The 19,934-nt window shown below is 37.1% G+C and overlaps 2 protein-coding genes across 4 annotated transcripts; both read right to left on the bottom strand.

Moving 5' to 3' along the window:
* Positions 1-1,507: 1,507 nt before the first annotated feature.
* On the bottom strand, positions 1,508-15,999 carry CD98hc (CD98 heavy chain). 3 transcript variants are annotated; one of them, XM_028175449.2, is made up of 12 exons: positions 15,772-15,999; positions 10,261-10,451; positions 8,705-8,880; positions 7,910-8,110; positions 7,128-7,251; positions 6,138-6,307; positions 5,038-5,219; positions 4,514-4,686; positions 4,040-4,144; positions 3,138-3,253; positions 2,505-2,645; positions 1,508-1,730 (listed from the first exon to the last, which is right to left on the bottom strand). In XM_028175449.2, exons 1-12 carry the CDS (start codon positions 15,869-15,871, stop codon positions 1,622-1,624), a joined length of 1,788 nt encoding a protein of 595 aa, XP_028031250.2. In that variant the 5' UTR covers positions 15,872-15,999; the 3' UTR covers positions 1,508-1,621. The 3 variants fall into 3 exon arrangements, with proteins under 3 accessions (XP_028031250.2, XP_089594631.1, XP_089594630.1); XM_089738505.1 differs by lacking the exon at positions 15,772-15,999 and adding an exon at positions 10,823-10,958; XM_089738504.1 differs by lacking the exon at positions 4,040-4,144.
* LOC114243829 (uncharacterized) lies at positions 12,982-15,289 on the bottom strand. The gene is made up of 2 exons (XM_089738515.1): positions 15,155-15,289; positions 12,982-14,888 (listed from the first exon to the last, which is right to left on the bottom strand). The coding sequence occupies exons 1-2, from the start codon at positions 15,159-15,161 to the stop codon at positions 14,200-14,202; spliced, it is 696 nt and encodes a 231-aa protein (XP_089594641.1). The 5' UTR covers positions 15,162-15,289; the 3' UTR covers positions 12,982-14,199.
* Positions 16,000-19,934: the final 3,935 nt, after the last annotated feature.

Here is a 19,934-nt window from a genome sequence, read left to right as displayed (position 1 = left end):
GATTCGGCGCCAGCTCATAGAGCGAAGAGCACACAAGACTGGCTGGCGGCGCGTGAAATCGACTTCATCCGGCACGAAGACTGGCCCTCCTCCAGTCCAGATTTGAATCCGTTAGATTACAAGATATGGCAACACTTGGAGGAAAAGGCGTGCTCAAAGCCTCATCCCAATTTGGAGTCACTCAAGACATCCTTGATTAAGGTAGCCGCCGATATTGACATGGACCTCGTTCGTGCTGCGATAGACGACTAGCCGCGCAGATTGAAGGCCTGTATTCAAAATCACGGAGGTCATTTTGAATAAACTTTAGTGTCATAAGAATCTATGTTTTGTTAAGTTCATTTTGGTATATGAATGGTTACATAATGAATAAACTTGTTTCAATTATTTTACATTAAACATGTGACAGAATTTATGACCTGACTAGGTATATTCATATGCATGTAGTAAAAAGCGGTTATTTCAATACTACAAACAGACACTCTAATTTTATTTATATGTATAGATTTCATCGCCTTAAAAAGCAATGTAGCTAAATAAATAGTTTGGGAAATGCCAGTTCGACCAGTCACCGTGTTGTAAAAGAACCATTTGCTAAAACTGACACAGTTGCCACTATAGTTTTAACACTTAACAATTAGACACATATGACGTCACGCCTATGTCGTTGGTGTTTTAAATTGTTCGAATTAATAGGTTTTATTTGGTCATTTAAAATCGAATTCATTAACTCTTTATCTACCATGTAGATCACCCCTACGCGGCGCACTCAAGTAACATGTCGATTTCTCACTTCGATCTTCTTACTAAGGCGCCCGAATATGCAGACTTTAAGAAAGACGAATCCGAAAATGCTGAAAATGAATTTATTTCTAAAATACCTAAAATACTAAAACGTACATTAACAAACAAAAGAAGGCAAAGTTGAGCAATCCAGGGCTTTAGTAACAGAAATCGACATAATTACTTCAGTGCGCCGCGTTGAGCACCGGTGACCTACATGGCAGTCATAGGGTTAATATCGTCACGAGATGGTTCTCTATGACGCGGCCGTAACAATGTTACACAAAATTACTTGTTGCATGATAGTTTTCATTTAATTAAACAACGGTTACATATACTTTTGATATTGTTTAGTCATTAATGGATGGTTGGTTATCTAAGACTTTCATAAGTGGATGAAGGTGTACTTTCAGGCTGTACATAGTGAAGCAGTAATGCGTTTCGGTTTGAAGGGTGGGGCAGCCGTTGTAACTATACTGAGACCTTAGAACTTATATCTCAAGGTGGGTGGCGCATTTACGTTATAGATTCTATGGGCACCAGTAACCACTTAACACCAGGTAGGCTGTGAGCTCGTCCACCCATTTAAGCGGCATCGCTTAATCGAAGTAGACTTTGTACTCGTCTGCCAATTCACGTTAACAAAAACCCATTTGGATATTCTGATCTCAACCCACGGAACTCAAGATGAATCGACCACAATAGACAGAAATTAAAAAACAGCTTTATGCTTCAACTTTTACTTTGTTAAACAACTTTATATGTGATAAAGATTAAATATTGTTGTATAAAAGCAAAATCATTGTAAAATGCAAACGAATTGTTTTACGCTGACGATTTATTCGTCTTTTTCACGCTTCTCATGTTTTATAGGCACATAAGACACAACGACTGTGGACTTAGCAGGGACCAGCACGTCCTCTGCCGGCTGGTAGTTCTTCGTATAGCTGAAAAAAAACAAATTAGTTAACTCCACACCCGTCAAATACTGAAAAGAATCTAATATCTATAGACACGTTTAACCACTTCACACCAAACTAATCTATTACAGACTAGTTTGTTATGCAAACGCATTAGTACCTAATCTGGTAATGACGTCATGGTTTCATTATTTAATTATCTGTGTGGACGAGTTAAGAACTCCTTTGGTGACTTTTTGGCGGGAACGCGAGGAGTGAAGTTGTCTGATTTGTTTCATCTAGTGTTTTTTCAGGTTTAAATGTGTAATAACGGTGGTTTATTAACTGTTTAATATCTGTGAAAGTGCACAAATGTGGGAAAATGAAACAAAGCCGCTAGACGTAACTTCTCGGGATCCTCCAAAAACTCCACTGAAAAAATCTCAGTAAATGACCACCATTTTACTGAGATTATATTTCATCCCATATCATCTCATTTCATTTAATTTCATCCCAGTTGATTAATGTCTCAGATTAATCATCTTCATTTCACTCCATATTATCATTTTTCATAAAAATAAGAATATAAATTAAAATAAGACATTACTTAAAGGTCTTAGTTACCAGGTCATAAAATCCCTTAAAAAAACTCCTTTGGTATACTTTTTGGAAAATAAACACCTGCCTAGCCCACGTTCATGAAGGATTTTACGACATATTTATTTATACGAGTACCTATTTGGAGTTGGTACAATTAAATACTAACTCCTACTTAATTCTGACCCGAAGAAGTGGCGTGTTTCAAATCAAAGGTTCACTTACTTGGTGACAAGTTTGACGGCTGGCGAGACGTTTTGAATTGTAATCGTCCCGGGCACGGAGGGTACAGCAGTGAGATTTGCGTGGAGATCCTGCCGGGACGGGTTGTACACCGCCATGTAACCGGTGTGACCCTCTTTCCATCTGAATACAAAAAAATAACACATAGTATAATACTTTAGTAGCCGCCATTCCTTTAAAACTGTTATGAACATAGACATAGATTTTCAATTTGTCCAAACCTTAAAATCTACATTAAAGTTCAGGCATTAATCGATGCCTACTCCGGCTTAAGTTACAGAACTAGATACTCCAGAAATGCAGTTTTTGTAGTATACGTATAGTGAACAAATTTGTAAACCAAGATATGAGGAACATGTGTGCTTAGTGAGAGTTTTTTAACGTTCTCGATAGCGTAAAAGTTAACTCTAATTTGTATGTAATTCGAACGTTTGCCTGCGTTTGCCGCTAGGGGCGCTGTTCCGACTACATACAAATTTGAGTTAACTTTTACGCTATCGAGAACGTTAAAAAACTCGCACGAAGCGCAGTGAGAGCAGACGAAAAAACTGGTTTAAGGTCGTCTCTGAGACATGCATTCGCATCCTTATGTCTACTGGATAAGGTAATAATTACCTTGCACAAACGATGAGTACGTTCTCGCTGGCGTTACGTGCGGGCGCGGCCGCCACGTGGTGCTCACCGTGCGACAGCGACGCGTCGCTGCGGAGGTTCACCAGATCTAAAAGAGACTGTAACACGCACACAACACATTCTTAAGAAAATTACTGTAATTAATTCTCTAGTCGGTTAAAAGCAAACAAGTCAGCAGTTGCTCTGTAATTTCAACCTTTTAATTATAGCATTTTTTTTATTTATTGCTTATATGGGTGAACGAGCTCACAGCCCACCTGGTGTTAAGTGGTTACTGGGGCCCATAGACATCTACAACTCAAATGCGCCACCCACCTTGAGATATAAGTTCTAAGGTCTCAAGTATAGTTACAACGGCTGCCCCACCCTTCAAGCCGAAACGCATAGTAATAATGCGTTCTGCCTATTTCAGAAATAGGCAGGGTAGTGGTACCTACCTGCGCGGACTCACAAGAGGTCCTACCACCAGTCTAAAACTAAATTATTAATATAATTGTAATTCTTTATAGAGCATTACTGCGTTACTCGATAGAATTCAGGCGGTAGTTCTTTATCTTGATGCATACAACGAAGCGTTTCGGTGTCTCCTCAGTAAGATGAGGCCAGTGCGGTATTGGAAAAATCCTTATCGAAGACAAGTCGGCAGGCAGGCTCGTGCACGTGTAGCGAAAGTTAAATAGTTATTTTTGTTAGTCCGAGATTTGATCCATCTCGTTCTCCATTCCACGTCGCAGTGTCCTCCTCCCGGATGCCGCATTAGAATCATCAGGTCTTTCTTTATTACAAACTTAAAATTAAATGCATCTTTCACAAATCAGTTTCCGTCGTGTGATCTATTTGCAACTATACTATTTATTTAAGCACAGTTAAATTAATAAACTCACGGTGTCGTTTTCGTCAGCTGAAAGTTGTTTTATATTCAACAAAGGTGCTGCCGGTAGAAGCATAGCAAACGATGCTAATTCACGATCGTCATTCGTATCCGTCAACTAAAATTACACCATTAAAAATGTACTAAATTAGTAAATCCGTTTCCGGCCAACAGACCGCCCAATGTACTTACTTGTTTTTTCAAGTAAACGAATTCGATATTCAAAATGCCCGTTTTTTTTTTGTATGTACTTAGTGTCAATGTCAATCGAATAATATATAAATATATAAACATTTAAGTGCAATGAGCATAAGGGTGATTTAGAAAAACTCAATTATAAAAAATAAAAAAACATATCAGAAAACTTGAATTCACAGGCAAAAAAAAAAAACTAAAAATTTAAAACTAAATTAAACTTTACTAATCTAAGGGCAAATAATCAAAATGAACAATAAAATCAACAAAATAAAAGGCGACTTAGTCTTACCTGAAGAATAGGCCAAGAGCCAAGAGTTTTGTTTATTCTAGAGGCGAGCGCGTCTGCGTCCTCCGTGACGGGCGCGGGCGCGGCGGACGGCGGCCGCAGCATCGACACGTTGTGGTTCAGCAGTATCAGGTCCGGCAGGGAGCCATCTTCCTTCAGCGTGAACACCGTCGGCTCTGTTCAAAGTCATTAAACGACTTAAGCAAATCATTTTTAAGTAGTCGTGGCCTAAAAAATAAGACGTCCGGTGCATTCGTATCTAGCGATGAAACGGTGTTCGAATCACGCAGGCGGGTACCAATTTTCCTAATGAAATATGTACTTGACAAATGTTCACGATTGACATCCACGGTGAAGGAACAACATTGTGTAATAAAAATCAAACCCGCAAAATTATGATTTGCGTAATTACTGGTAAGGCAGTCGTTGTCTATGGGCTCCAGTAACCACTTAACACCAGGTGGGCTGTGAGCTCGTCCATCCATCAAAGTATCAAGCTCGGGGCTGGCAGTAATGACGTCATATACCTGATTCTTTGGTGACGATCTTCGACCAGCGAGCCAAGAGCTCCTTGAGCTTCGGCAGGTCGGTGGTGTGCTTGTGCTCCCAGAAGTCGTACCGCATGTGATCCGCGTCCACGCTACTGCCGCGACCGACGCGCGTCTTCTCCTCAAGCAATTCGACGAGCAAGTGACGCGCGTTATTCAATCTGTTTTAGGGAACAAACGTTTTAGTTTCGACATTTTGGAGCTCGGAGGTCATAAGACATCTACAACGTAAAGGCACCACACACATTGAGTTATAAGTTCTAAGGTCTCAAATATAGTTACAACGGCTGCCGTACCTTTCGAACCAAAACGCATTACTGCTTCACAGCAGAAATAGGCGGGGTGGTGGTACCTACCCGTGCGGACTCACAAGAGGTCCTACCACCAGTAATAAATTAGAATTGAAGATATGAGCCCGCATAGGTTCGTATCACCATTCTGCTAGTCTAACGCGAGGCAGCCATGTCTTACGGTTTGAAGAGTGGTACGGCTATTATAAAACACAACCGAAACTTAAAGCATACGTCTCCAGATGTGTTGAGGTCTTCGGTAAGACCCAGCGGGCTGGAGGTCGTCGTCGTGGCCTAAAGAACAAGATGTCCGGTGCATTCGTATCTAGCGATGCACCGGTGTTCGAATCCCGCAGGCGGGTTCCAATATTTTTAATGAAATACGTACTTAACAAATGTTCACGATTGACTTCCACGGTGAAGGAATAACATCGTGTAATAAAAATCAAAACCGCAAAATTGTAATTTGCGTAATTACTGGTGGTAGGACCTCTTGTGAGTCCGCGCGGGTAGGTACCACAGTAATGCGTTTCGGTTTGAAGGGTGGGGCAGCCGTTGTAACTATACTGAGACCTTAGAACTTATATCTCAAGGGGCGTGGCGCATTTACGTTGTAGATGTCTGTGGGCTCCAGTAACCACTTAGCATCAGGTGGGCTGTGAGCTCGTCCACACACATAAGTAATAAAAAAAACCATTATACCGGACATCACTAATGCTCAATGACATCAGTAAAAACTAATTATTTAAAAAGAAACTAAGGGAATATAAGTTACAAAAAATGAATTACCTGACTCCACTAGCGCCGGCACCCATCCAGGCCTTCAGGACCATGTCGAACTTCTCAACAACTTTAGGATTATCGAAATTAAGATCAGCGCAGTTGTCACAGAACTGATGCAGGTAGAACATCTGACGTTTCTCGCTTCGTGTAAACGCTGGCGTGTTGATTTTTGAAACCTAAACATTTGAATAGTCCTTAGAAAAATATGACATGTTTAATCACTATATAAAATGTACAATATAAACATAAGTGTGTTTGAAAGACTTTTTTATTCTTCTTAGTAAGATGGGTCCACCTGGTGTCAAGAGGTAACCGGAACCCATAGAGATCTATAACGTAAATGCCGTCACCCATCTTGAGACATTATTTCTAAGGTAAACTTTTAACAGTACAACGGTTGCCTCACCCTTCAAACCGAAATGCATTACTTCTTCACTACAGAAATAGGCAGGGTGGTGGTACCTATTCGTGCGGACTCTCAAAATGTCCTAACAGTTGTTTGACAGTATTGTTTGAATTTATAAAGAATTCGTTAACAAAGGTCACCCACCATCCTGCTTATCTTTGCCATGAAGCAGTGGTGCTTTCAGGTTTGAAGACTGGGGCAGTCGACGTTAATCATTAAAGAATACAATTGAGAACTTATATCTCTAGGTGGGTAAAGGCATTTAGGAGGTGATTATTTCTGGTAAATACTTAGCACCAAATCGACCCAGAGGACTCATTATTTCAAATGAAACCATAACTTCATTAATTGTGGATTACATGCAAAAACACCATTCTACATTACGAGGAGTTCTCGCTACCCTAGTGGGAAGATGCATCCTCAAGGGATGGTTCAGCTAGACCATAGAGATCACAGCATAAATGCCTTCCAGTCACGTCGAGACAGGATAATTTTCTCTATTCCTCTCTCACTACTTATGTGTGTAAACAAAACAAACCTATCGGACAACGGTAGGCTGTAACCATGATTGAATAGAAAAAAGAACTCACCCAATTAGCAGGCTGTTCCTTGGTCCAGATGAAATAATCAGTGTAGGGCTCAGTGCTGTTCTCACTCTGTACGAACCAGGTATGGTTGGTGAACACGTAGTTCGGGATCAAATCAACAATCACTCTGTTGACAAAACATGACAGGCATTAGGATAACGTTATGATTTCTATCAAGATCTTCTTTTATTGCTGGTGGTAGGACCTCTTGTGAGTCCGCGCGGGTAGGTACCACCACCCCGCCTATTTCTGCCGTAAATCAGTAATGCGTTTCGGTTTGAAGGGTGGGACAGCCGTTGTAACTATACTTGAGACCTTAGAACTTATATCTCAAGGTGGATGGCGCATTTACGACGTAGATGTCTATGGGCTCCAGTAACCACTTAAAACCAGATGGGCTGTGAGCTCGTCCACCCATATAAGCTATAAAAAAAATCACAGCATGTGGTATAACACCAATATGTTCTGAGCTGTTTTCCTATCTAATTCAATAGTAACTTAAGTGGCTATTCAAGCAGCTTTCAGAGCGTTAGGTGAGCGTACGGGCTCAACCTGAGAGAATTGTTAGAACTAGCCCTAACAAGAGCAGTGCTTCGCTGAATCTACCACCAAATCGAAATCGAGACCCACTGAAAATATCCGGCAAATAACTCATTGGGCTGTGTCTATGGGGTTCTAACCCAACAGTTGCAACCATGCACCTCTGTAAAATATTTGGTGCACTGAGATCACAATGACTCAATTTAGCCCGCGTACCTTTATTACCGAGGTTGATAATTAATTACCTTACTCCGATCTTCTTAATTTTGTTGAACAGAATTTTGAATTCGTCCAGTGTGTCACGTTTGTCGAGCACTTCGTAAGTCGGCACTTGGACGAACACGCCCTGAACTTTAAATGTCTTCAGCAGTTCCAAATCCTGTTGTAAATCTTGTGGTTCGACGGCATCGACCAACTCCAGTCCGACCAGGGGACCGAGTTCGTACCTGCATTGAATGAATGAACTTGACAGTTAACGGAATTTTTCAATAACGCTTAATATATCGACACTTGAAAGGCAAACGTGACTAAGCGACAATACGTGAACTTTACAGTAGACTAATTTAAAGTTGAAATATGTACCTGAAAAAAAATATATTTTAACAAATCTAGCTGTAGGATTGAAATTATTTTAATAGACCTAGAAATATATATTTTTTGCGCATCGAATATGGTTATTGCCTATCATTTATTTACAAAGCAGTTATTGTCGCTTAGTCACGTTTGCCTTTCAAGCGTCGATATGTATACAAATTCAAAAATTAACACTATGGCAATACAATAGATGACAATTAAAATTAAAAAAAATATGTTTGGTGTAGTTTGGTTTACTTAAGCGGCCAGTAACACAACCAAATCACGAGACATTGCAATTCTGGTTCTACATAAAAGTACATTAAATTTCAAATTTCCGCTAATTTAAGTGAGAAATTTATTGCATACAGCGAAAGGTCGAGTAACCAATGGCCGTAGACAAATCGTTTAACGTAACATTGAATCTATAAACATTCTAGAGTTGACGTATAAAGTTAATTACTGACCATGTCCTGGGTTCGGGCGGGCCGCACTTGGGAGCGCGTACAATGACAGCAATAGCCCCGGCGAGCATGCACAGCCAGGCCACCCAGAACAACACGAACAGCGACCAACGCAAGTTCACCCAGAAAGGATCGTCAGCATACTTCAGTACCTCCTCTCTCGTCATCCCAGTGAATTGCTACGAAAATCGCATTAATAAATAACTACTATCAATGAAGGAAGAACGTTATGAGCCATGCGAAAAAATCAATGGCATATTTGGTGGCTTATGCTTCGACCACATCATTTTAAAATATATTTTTTTGTGATCGAGGGATTACTGGTAGCCCGGAGGCCTTTCCAATTTCACCAGGACGTGTGGGCGAGCAAAGGCTCAGCAAAGAGAACTGACAACTCAAGAGCAGCTGCTTCGCGAATGTATCTACTACCGAATCGGAATCGCGAGCTCCTGAGAAGATTCGGCGAGAAACTCAGCGGGCTGATGTTTAGGTTAAGTTGCACGTTGGACTCTTTGCCGAGTTCGACGAGTACGGTTACCGGAGTCCCTAAGCCTGCTCCTAGTGTTAGAGCTAAAGTGTTTAATGCAAGGGTTATTGGATCTGATGCGATCCGTAAGGACGTGTCTAGGGCGTCGACGGTGACTGGCCCCTGCGTGAACAGGATTAGGTTGATTCAAGTACAAAAAGATGAGCGACCCGGCTTAACGCTTTTTTGCGAGCCACTTAAAGTCCAATTGCAGTAACTAGCGAATCCACCGCTGAATGTGCATATTTCAAGAAAACGGGCCCTATCGCTGGATCACTGTGATTTATTTAAATCGGCCGCATTTGTGCAAATTTAGAAATTATGAACGCACTTTCCTTGAAGTCCCAGGTTCTGATGCCAAAGCTAAAATCTTAATAAATCAATAAAAATTGTACGATATTTATTATTATTTTTAAACACGACATCCATTTCCATGTTGTCATCTGTCATTTAGTGAATTGTATTTTTTTTTAATTTGATTTATATATCACGCATAGGAAGTAAGAATGCGTCAAGACGATGTGAGATCGTACTATTTTATCTATAGAGTCGAAATATATCTAAAACTAATTCTATTTAAGACTTATAGAACAAACATATAGTATTCTTGGTAAATGACGACTAAAAGCTGTTTTGAAGTAAGAAACGACATCGGATTCCAATAAAATAAACACGATATATTAAACTATAAATCTTTTTTCAAATCTATTTGCACGTGGATCAAATTTGATTGTCCGCACGCAGCTATCGATTAAAGCATTCGGCATTCAGAGTCTAAGAGTACTTGAAGTGGTTTAAGATCTAATTTTTTTTTACTTTCCATTGTAGGCATACGACCCTCCTGAATGGTTACCGTCACTCATGGCGGTCAGCAATGCCAAGGGCAGAGCCAAGCCGCTGCCTACCACTAAACACTTTACATTTTTCCGCTAATCTTTGAAGAAGGAGTTGTTATATATTTGAAATATAATTTAATTAAGGTCATAATCCTATTATTAACCGTCTACATAATGGTGTAATTAAATTCAAGTACCCGTTTATTAGCATCGAGTTCAATCTTCGCGTCACCATTCCTGTGGTCCCCGACGACATATTTCGCATCGGACATGTCCACCCGGGTGACGATTTTGGCCTCGTCTTCTTTCTTCAATAGTTTCTCTTCGGCGCCGTCGGCAGATATCTTCTCCTTCGATTTGCCGAGGTTCGCTTTGGACGACCGGAATTCTGCAATAAAACCACGTGCTCTATCTATTAATATCGCTTCGATTTATTCTGGAATACTTTAGTTTTTTTAATATATAGCGTTATGAGAACAGTTACATGAACAAGAAAGTTCATGCGATCAATAATCAGAAAGAGACGTAACTACGAAAACTCCTGATTAGAGGAGCAGCATCTCCTAGTTTTACAATCTCAATGACAATGCCGCTTTGAATATCAAAGGAAGCATTGTATTTCTCTTTCAAGAAAATTGCGTCAGTCATCCATTAGCGCAGTAAATCCTTTGAAATTCGAATGGATTATACATATTGTATGATTACAGATTGTAATTGATTGAGATCAGAAAGCGGCTGAAGAAATTCAACGATACATACCAGAAATCAACTAGTAAACGACTAATAATACTAAACGCGATTCACGCAATGTTATTTTCGGCCGAGAGCAAAGAGACGACTGAAAGCGTTCGCCGAAAAGCTTACATGTATATATACTCCTATATCTACAGGGGCGTTACGCAAAAACCACAAGTAATAACCCGTTTCGTTCCCCAAAACTCGACAGGGGATCCATCAAACCCGTTTTAGTTTTGTCAGTTAATTTTTGAGGTACAAGAACGGGAATTCCTTTTAAAGTTTCTTGGAAGAAATTCTTCATCGAACAGCTCCTGTGTTGCTTTTATTTCTCGTCAAGTGTCGTCGTTGTCATGTGATATAAAATATATGGTAAGTTAATAGCTACGAGGTGCGTTCTTTTTTTCGCACCTATTCGCTGGTAGCCTAAGTGGCTATTCCAGCCAATTGCGGTCGGTTTGCAAACCTCAGGGTTGCAACCAGAGAGAATTTGCCAAAACAGTAGAGCAGTGGTTTGCAGAATCTACCACCAGATCAGAATCGCGATCCACTGAGAAGATCCGGCGAGAAACTCAGTGGGTTGTTTTTCCATAGACCTTAATGTGATTTAAATATTTACGTATAGTATCCTCATAATGTTCAAGATCGGATGCTTAGACTGAGCAAAAATCGCCAAAATCGAATAATTAAGAACGTAATAGTAAATTTCAAAAATCATACGTACATAAAACTTTTAACTTTAACTTTACTGTATACTTTAGTGCAGTTTTCAGTGACAATTCTGATTCATTCGATACTATGTTCACTTTGCCCGCCATTACGGTCATTCTCCTTCAAGCGGACTGATGGGATAATAACAAAATAAATGGAGCATCAAACCGATTAGGTCATGAATTGAATGTCCAATTTAGATAAGGATTTGTAACAAGATCGTTCGATGAGGTCAGAGGGGAAAACAGTCGGTTTTATTTATCAACATATGTTATATATTATATAGAAGGGTACGAAACAACTCTCATTAAATACAAAACGCTTTTGGAAATGGTTGCCCTTAGGGTTATTTCAGTAGACCACAAAATTAGGATATAAATTCGCCCATGTAGCTGCTACAGAGAAATTAATTTTTTTAATTGCCTCATTTCCAGACTTGAAGCAAGGCAAAAACTTAATCAGACATGCCTATGTGCTATGGTATGTATTTTTTATTTTTTTGCGTAATGGGTAAACGTGACCTTTAAGTGGTTAGGTACCAGAGTTCAGATCACACAACAGGAATGACGCGACCCAATATATACATCCACATTTTATTATGTTGTCCGCATTAGCCACAATCTCTACGACACTTAAGACTCGGTAAGTTTTACTCGGTAACTTATTAGTTAGCCAGTTTAGTATTAGTCAGTTAGGTGCCTATTGGCACCAAACTGATATTAGTTAAACAACCAGTCTGGTAGACCGTACGCTCGTCTGTCTACGAAGGCATTAAATACATTCATGAAATCTTATCTTACACAAGTCAAAGAAAAAGTAAGAAAATTATAATTTAGGTCTTTGACACATAAAAAAATCGGACAAGTGCAAATCGTGCCTTTAGGGCAGGGGTTCCCAAACTTATTTTGTCTACTGCCCACTTTGAGAATATCTAATTTTTAGCGCCTCCATTTTTTCACCTACATCAAAATCACTATAGCGAGAGCTCAGTCGGTGTCTAAGAGTCCTCCTAGATGAAATTACAAATCGCCTCCGAAGCCTCTACACAACGCCCCATTTTTTTTCTGGGTCTCTTACCGCCCCCCTATAAGCCTGCAGCGCCCACAAGGGGGCGTTATCGCCCACTTTGGGAAAAGTTGCTTTAGGGTTTCGGATGCATAAGGCTCTCCATACACAGCTCTGCAGTAATATCTTTGTTCACGTTGATACATGTATCACCAAAATATACATAACACACAAATGCTTCAACAGAAATAATTTAAATGGACACATTAGACATATTTTGATTAAAAAGAAATACAAATTGCATTAAACTAGATTGCATCAGCTAGAGCTTAAACAGAAAAAAAACTTCAATCATGAAATCACTGATGTTATTGATAGTACTTTCTTGGGCGTTTCTAAATCATAGATTTAATAAATACTTCTTTTACTAAGATTTACTTCATTCGCTTATATTATTTTCATTTCCATTTTATATTTTCCGACATTTCAATTACGTTACTTTCCTTATTACAGAAGACCAGTGTCATTTGACCATGCACAACTACTGTCTAATTATTATTTTTACTTGGACTGCGTATTTTAATGGTTTAATCTCGCGTTTATTACCGTCATTATATGATTTCCAACGTTCCAAATACTTTAAAACGTTTTTTACCAAGGACGACTAATGGTTTTTGTCGATATTTAAATATTGTGCTATCAATTTCTAATTATTTTCTTTACTTTTTGCGAGTCGTAAACATAATTAAAAGTACTTTTACGAATTAATCTCAAGCTTATTATTTTTATCATATATTATTATATGAGACGTTTCGAATATGCTGCAGTGCAATTGCTAAACCTCAGGATATTTTCAGTTATGAAAGTAAATGTTACGTAGTCTGGGTGAAAAGTAAATGTTAGGATTATTTTTTTAATTAGACGGTACTCTCAACAATTTCGCCGTTGCCGATTCCAAGCCAGGATGAGAAAACAGGAGAGTTGTTTGGACGTATCCTTCCCAACCGTAAAAAGTTAACGCCGAGCATCAAGCGACAGTGAAATATCTCACTTCTTCAAAGAATGCAGAGCAAGAATCAAGGGCTACTACAAGCCCAAAGTATTTTAAATACCCTTGAAATAAGTGGACTTGCCAACTCGCAACGGCCAATATGGTGTTTTAGGGTCAATAACCTTCATGCACAGACTTTTAGGAGAGCAATTGAAATACCTACACTCAGAATTGGGTGGACACGGGTTGAAGAAGATATCGGCAAAATATTAATATTGCAATGAATAACACCTTAGCTGTCTCCGTGACCACAGGAAACGTGAAGTATTTGAAATGTAAGAAATAATTACAGTGAGAATAAACAAACTCGAGATTAAACTGTAAAAGTAGTTTTAATTATACTGTCTAATTAATGTTATTTTTTTATTGTTGCAATATTAAAATTTATAGTCAGACAGAAATTCTCAGTAACGTAATCTGTACAAGACCCAATGCAGGCTGGAATTAATGAATGACATTTTTCAACAGAGTTAGCTTAACAATTAGGGTTTAGGAATGTAAAGAAATACACAGGATTCAAACCTTTAAAAATATATTTGTCAGATTGTAATAACCTGTGTTCATGTCTTAAAAAGTCAAATACTTTATAATAATTCTTCTTAAATTTGGTCAATATTTTAATTATTTTAATGTATCAAGTTTGATTTAAACTATTCAAAAATTGTTGAAACAATATATTCCGTTCTCTTTGTATGTTATTTGATTCTTGTACTATATTTATTAATTTATCTAACTTCTCTTCGACTCTCCTCTGCCTGTTTCTCATTTCTAGTGCTACCTTACGGAAATCAGTATATCTTCGCCTATTTAATTTCCTTCTAGACTCCTCGCTTTGACCATTTGAACTTTCACCAATATCGGGTTCCTGTTCAAATTTCGATGGTTCAGCCATAGACAATATAGCCTTAGTGACAGTTTCAGTTGCATTGTCCTGAATCTTTACTTGTATATCTGGTCTATACTCCCCATTCTCACTGTAGATTTGTTCAAATATTTCAAAATAAGGCCATTTTATCATAACAATCTCATTTCTATTTCGTCGCTTTAAAAGTCTTACATATGTTTGTTTTAAATTTCGGAACTTTTTATCACAGCTCTCGGGGCTATTTCCTACCGCATGTGCTATTTCTGCCCAGACAGTCTTCTTCTTTACTTTTGAACTGCGAAATTTGTCCAAATTTTGTAAATATAAATCTAAAAGTGTTTTGGTACTATTATTGTCCCAGTGGTCATCTTGATCATCACCAACATCTGTTCCTGTAACTTCGGACTGATTGAGTTGCATATACACCTCCTCTGTTTCAAGATACTCGACATCTTGAGCTAAAAATTCAACACAATTGTCATTCTATCCTCTTATTAACTCTTACATATATTTAGCAATTGAATAATTTAAGGCACAATTATACGCTGCCGACTTGTTATCGTCGATTGTCTTTTATCTCGTGCTAAATAAGTACAGTTTATTGCTATTGTAAACATCGGACCAGATAACAGCTTGCGGCAGCGCTTCATTGGATGAATTTATCCAAAACTGTAGAAAATTAAAGCTGTTTAAAAATTAATGAAATAAACGTGAATATATTTACCACTCATTTGTAATACCTATTTTTCTGTGTACAAATCAATGAATATTGACTCAATTGATAATTTATGGACACGTTATATATTGCAAACACCAGCGATTCTTGCATCACTCAACAAAATGGCGCTGACCGAACGTAAAGCGCTTTATAACCCGACCAAATGTAAAGAATGTTGGATATTTTTAAAAAGTTTTTAATAGGTACATATCTATTTTTTTGTAGTTTTAATGAAAAAAAAGGAACATTTATGTAGGTACGGCTTCTCTTATTTTTAGCAATCAGTTTAGCCCTACGAACACGTTGAACAATAATGAAAAATTTGAAATTCAGCAATCTGAGTATGTTTTTTTAATTTCACCGCGTCACAACCTTAACCTTGAACTAGTCAGAAAAGTAGTAAGTGATAGCAGCTGCTACATATTTACTGAATTAATATAGGTATATTCTGTTTTATTTTAATGCTATCTTAAATATATTTTTTTCTAAAAACTTATGTTAACTATCAAGATTAAGTTAGTTTGCTTTACCATTTTAATTAGAGTAATTTAACATGGAACGTTTGCATTTCAACTTTAACATTTTTTTATGAAATCATCTAGTAGTTTTTTGCCAAATTTCACCTGTATCAGATTCTGGTATAGCCTTGTAGGTTGCAACGTGTTCATCCTCTTTCACTTGCCCTCCATCAATCGAGAGACGGTTTTTCCGTGGCTCCGACATCGTTAATTGGGTACTACACTCTTAAAACCAGTTTTTCACTTCGAGAAAGTAGCCCTTTCACTATAAATCACGACTTGCAAATTGCTGTGCAAGGCACCAATGTACTAGGCCTCTGTCTTTCTTTTCCTAAACTACTCCATAGATTAAACAAAGTTAACACCCAACAGAATATGTTCCATCCATAGATCATACACAATCGTGTGTATATTTAATTTTAGGTAATTATCCAGGATTACTAAACCATCAAATAATGACTATCACTTTTTGGGAAAGACCAGTGGCCCTGAAACAGGATTTGGACAAAATGCTGGGCGTTAATAATTATTAAAAGTAATCCTTTTTTAAATTAAATGTGGCTCAAAATCTCATCGTTATTGTCCCTGTTGGGCAACAAAGGCTAACGGCTGCGAAAGCTTCTGGAACTCCTGAACAAATAGAGCTAATTGTTAAAAAAAAAAAAAAAAAAAAAAAAAAAAAGGATAAATAAATAAATATATTTTTATTTCATTCTTAAAACTGTATTTTGACGACATATCATAACGTTATCTGCTTAAAAAATAAATATAGAGTATAGTTTTATAAGTATAGACATAATAAGTAAGTCTTCCTAAGAGCTTACACTGCAAAAGAGTACAACCTTGTTTAAAAATATTTTTTTCTTATTCTTATGGCGGAAGTTCGAAGAGTGAAGTTGTGTGAAATATTTTATTTTATTAATTCAGTGTTTCTTATGGCTTAATTGTATAATAACGGCGATTTATCAACTGTTTAGGATCTGAGAAAGTACACTTTAAGAAAATGAAACAAAGCCGCTGGATGTAGCTTATTGAGTTCTTCTAAAAGAGCCACTGTAAAAGGGTCAGTAAATAAATATCATTTTATAGAGACTGTAATTCATCCCATCTCATCCTCTTCCATTTCATTTCATCCCAATCGATTATATACTCAAGATAATTGTCAACTGTAGTAATTGTAGTTGTACAACAAAAATAAGCAGACTTTTGAGACTTAGCCTAAAGATTTCACTGCCAGACCATAAAATATAAAAAAAAACAGAAACTATGTGCGCTGCACAGAAGTAGGAAACCTATGGAAATGAAACATCAACAAATAATAGGTGAATGAAGTTAGCCCCTCAAAAAAATTTTTTATATTTTGTCATCCTTAATGACTCGTAAATATTCATTTTCGATTGTTCTTATACAAAACACGTTTGTTCTCTTTCGAAATTACTCGTTTTTTGTTTAATTTACTATTTTTATTAGTTGAATAAATGTATGCAAAATATGTGTACTGCGCATGCGTCAACTATAATGCCTAAACTTTCTACGCGGTTTTAATCGTGAAAAAAAAAAAAAACAAATATAAATCCTGAAGGAGCAATTCATTGGTATACAGTTTAATTAAAAAAAAAAATAAAAAAAAAAATGAAATAATGTGCATTGGCGTTAAGTTAGACCAAATACATTTTTCCATCCTCCTACTTATCGTTATGAAGGTAAAAAGATAGGGAGTTCACATAGGTATAATAAACAAATAAGTAAATATGTCCATTATTTATCTTTCAAGAGATAATATAGGTATACATTATAATAACTTTTTTACACAGTCGAAATTATATTCCTAACATTAGTAAAATAACATTTTAATACGATAGGTAAGAGGATGGAAAAAATGTATTTGGTCTAACTTAACGCCAATGCACATTATTTCATTTTTTTTTTTTTTTTTTTAATTAAACTGTATTTCAATTAATTGCTCCTTTTTTTTTATTTTTTTTTATTGCTTAGATGGATGGACGAGCTCACAGCCCACCTGGTGTTAAGTGGTTACTGGAGCCCATAGACATCTACAACGTAAATGCGCCACCCACCTCGAGATATAAGTTCTAAGATCTCAGGTATAGTTACAACGGCTACCGCACCCTTCGAACCGAAACGCATTACTGCTTCACGGCGGAAATAAGCGGGGTGGTGGTACCTACCCGTGCGGACTCCCAAGAGGTCCTACCACCAGTGATTACGCAAATTATAATTTTGCGGGTTTGATTTTTATTGCACGATGTTATTCCTTCACCGTGGAAGTCAATCGTGAACATTTGTTGAGTACGTATTTCATTAGAAAAATTGGTACTCGCATGCGGGATTCGAACACCGGTGCATCGCTTCAACACGAATGCACCGGACGTCTTATCCGTTAGGCCACAACGACTTACTAAAAACTCCTTCAGGATTTATATTTGTTTTTTTTTTCACGATTAAAACCGCGTAGAAAGTTTAGGCATTATAGTTGACGCATGCGCAGTACACATATTCTGCATACATTTATTCAACTAATAAAAATAGTAAATTTAACAAAAAACGAGTAATTTCGAAAGAGAACAAACGTGTTTTGTATAAGAACAATCGAAAATGAATATTTACGAGTCATTAAGGATGAAAAAATATAAAAAATTGCATTAGAGGGGCTAACTTGTAGGTATATTTTTAAATATATTTTTTAAATAAATAAATGCAGAACAAACAATTATTAACAGTGAACAATCATGAACAAATGATGAACAAACGAATTAATAGAAAATAAGTATAAAATAGGAAAAAAAAATTTTTTTGAGGGGCTAACTTCATTCACCTCAAAAAATTCGTGCCACTGTGACATAGATCTATATAGTAGGGACACGACATATTGTTCTATACGTACAATTGCTTATATAAATAGCACCCATTTTGAAGGCACACACATAAACATATATCTATCTCGTTCTTACTCAGCACTTTAACTCGCAGGAAAACAATATAACAGTATTTCAGTGCGTACATAAAATGAAACATGAATATACGTAAATGTCTCCGTCTCCGTCTAATGAGGCCGAAAATCCGCCATGTTTAGCGCGCCAAATGTCATTGTCACGTCAGTTCGGCCGTCTGTTTTGGGTTGTATATTATTTAATGACTTTGATATCGATTTAATATGATTGCTTATATAAAATATCTAATTTTATCATGCTTAAAACATACAAAAATAATAATTAAAACATATTTTATAGGATCTCAAGAAAGTCGATGCCCCAAAACTATTATCTATATATATTTAAATTCATTATGGAGCCCTCATCCGAAACATAAATTATACACTGAATATATTTGAATCCGAAATATCGGACACCGTTTTTCGGTCGGAATCTATTCATCATGACACTAATCATAAATACCTCTTTAAAATATGTCATCAAAACATATTTAGACATTCTGTTTAGATATTTCGGGAAAAAGGCTACCGACAAAATCTCTTCGGAACTATTTAAATAAAATAGTTTTATTCCGCAGTGAGTAAAACACTATTGTAAATTCGTTAAATATTTATTAATTAAGTGATTTTAGAGAGGAAGTCACAAGGAATGACGTTTGTAATTTCATTAACGAATAAATGTTCTGTAGGTGTTTTTTTTTATCAGGCGGTCTCTTGATAAGTTTAAAATTTGCGTGCGGTGCGGTAGTGCGGTGCACCTTCCTTGAGGTGCGCTGCGGTAGTGTGTTACGGACTTTAGGTCAGCAAAACAATTAAAATAGATTGTAATAGTCTAAGAAAAACACGTACTCAAAATACGATAACATTCAGCATGCTAGAAATGGGCTGATGGCACTGTACTATGCCATATTTTTATGTTTTGCGGCAAACGACAACTTTATAAAATCAGTGTAGCAAATTTTAAAAATCGTCATATCGTTTACTTGGAAAATTTGAAGCACGAACTCGTCTTAGATTTCACATAATATCTAAATCACATCATCTTTGCACATAACAATATACTTACTTCCTATTAAAGTATAAATTCTACAAATTTTTGGCAGTCGCACGATTTTTTTGTTGACGTTTCATTTCCATAGGTTTCCTACTTCAGTGCACTGAAGTAGGAAATCTATGGAAATGAAACGTCAACAAAAAATTCGTGCCACTGTGACGTCATCTGGCCACAAAACATGGCGGTTTTAGTGCTGCCCAGAAGATTTTAATGTTAGTAGGTTTTATCGATAAACGTTCTTGGCTCATTTTATTTTAAATA

Source organism: Bombyx mandarina, chromosome 25 (genome assembly GCF_030267445.1).
Source record: "Bombyx mandarina strain Sakado chromosome 25, ASM3026744v2".
Taxonomy (NCBI): Eukaryota; Metazoa; Arthropoda; class Insecta; order Lepidoptera; family Bombycidae; genus Bombyx; species Bombyx mandarina.
Note: the sequence above shows the minus strand (reverse complement) of the source record. Positions and strands in the feature narration are given on the sequence as shown.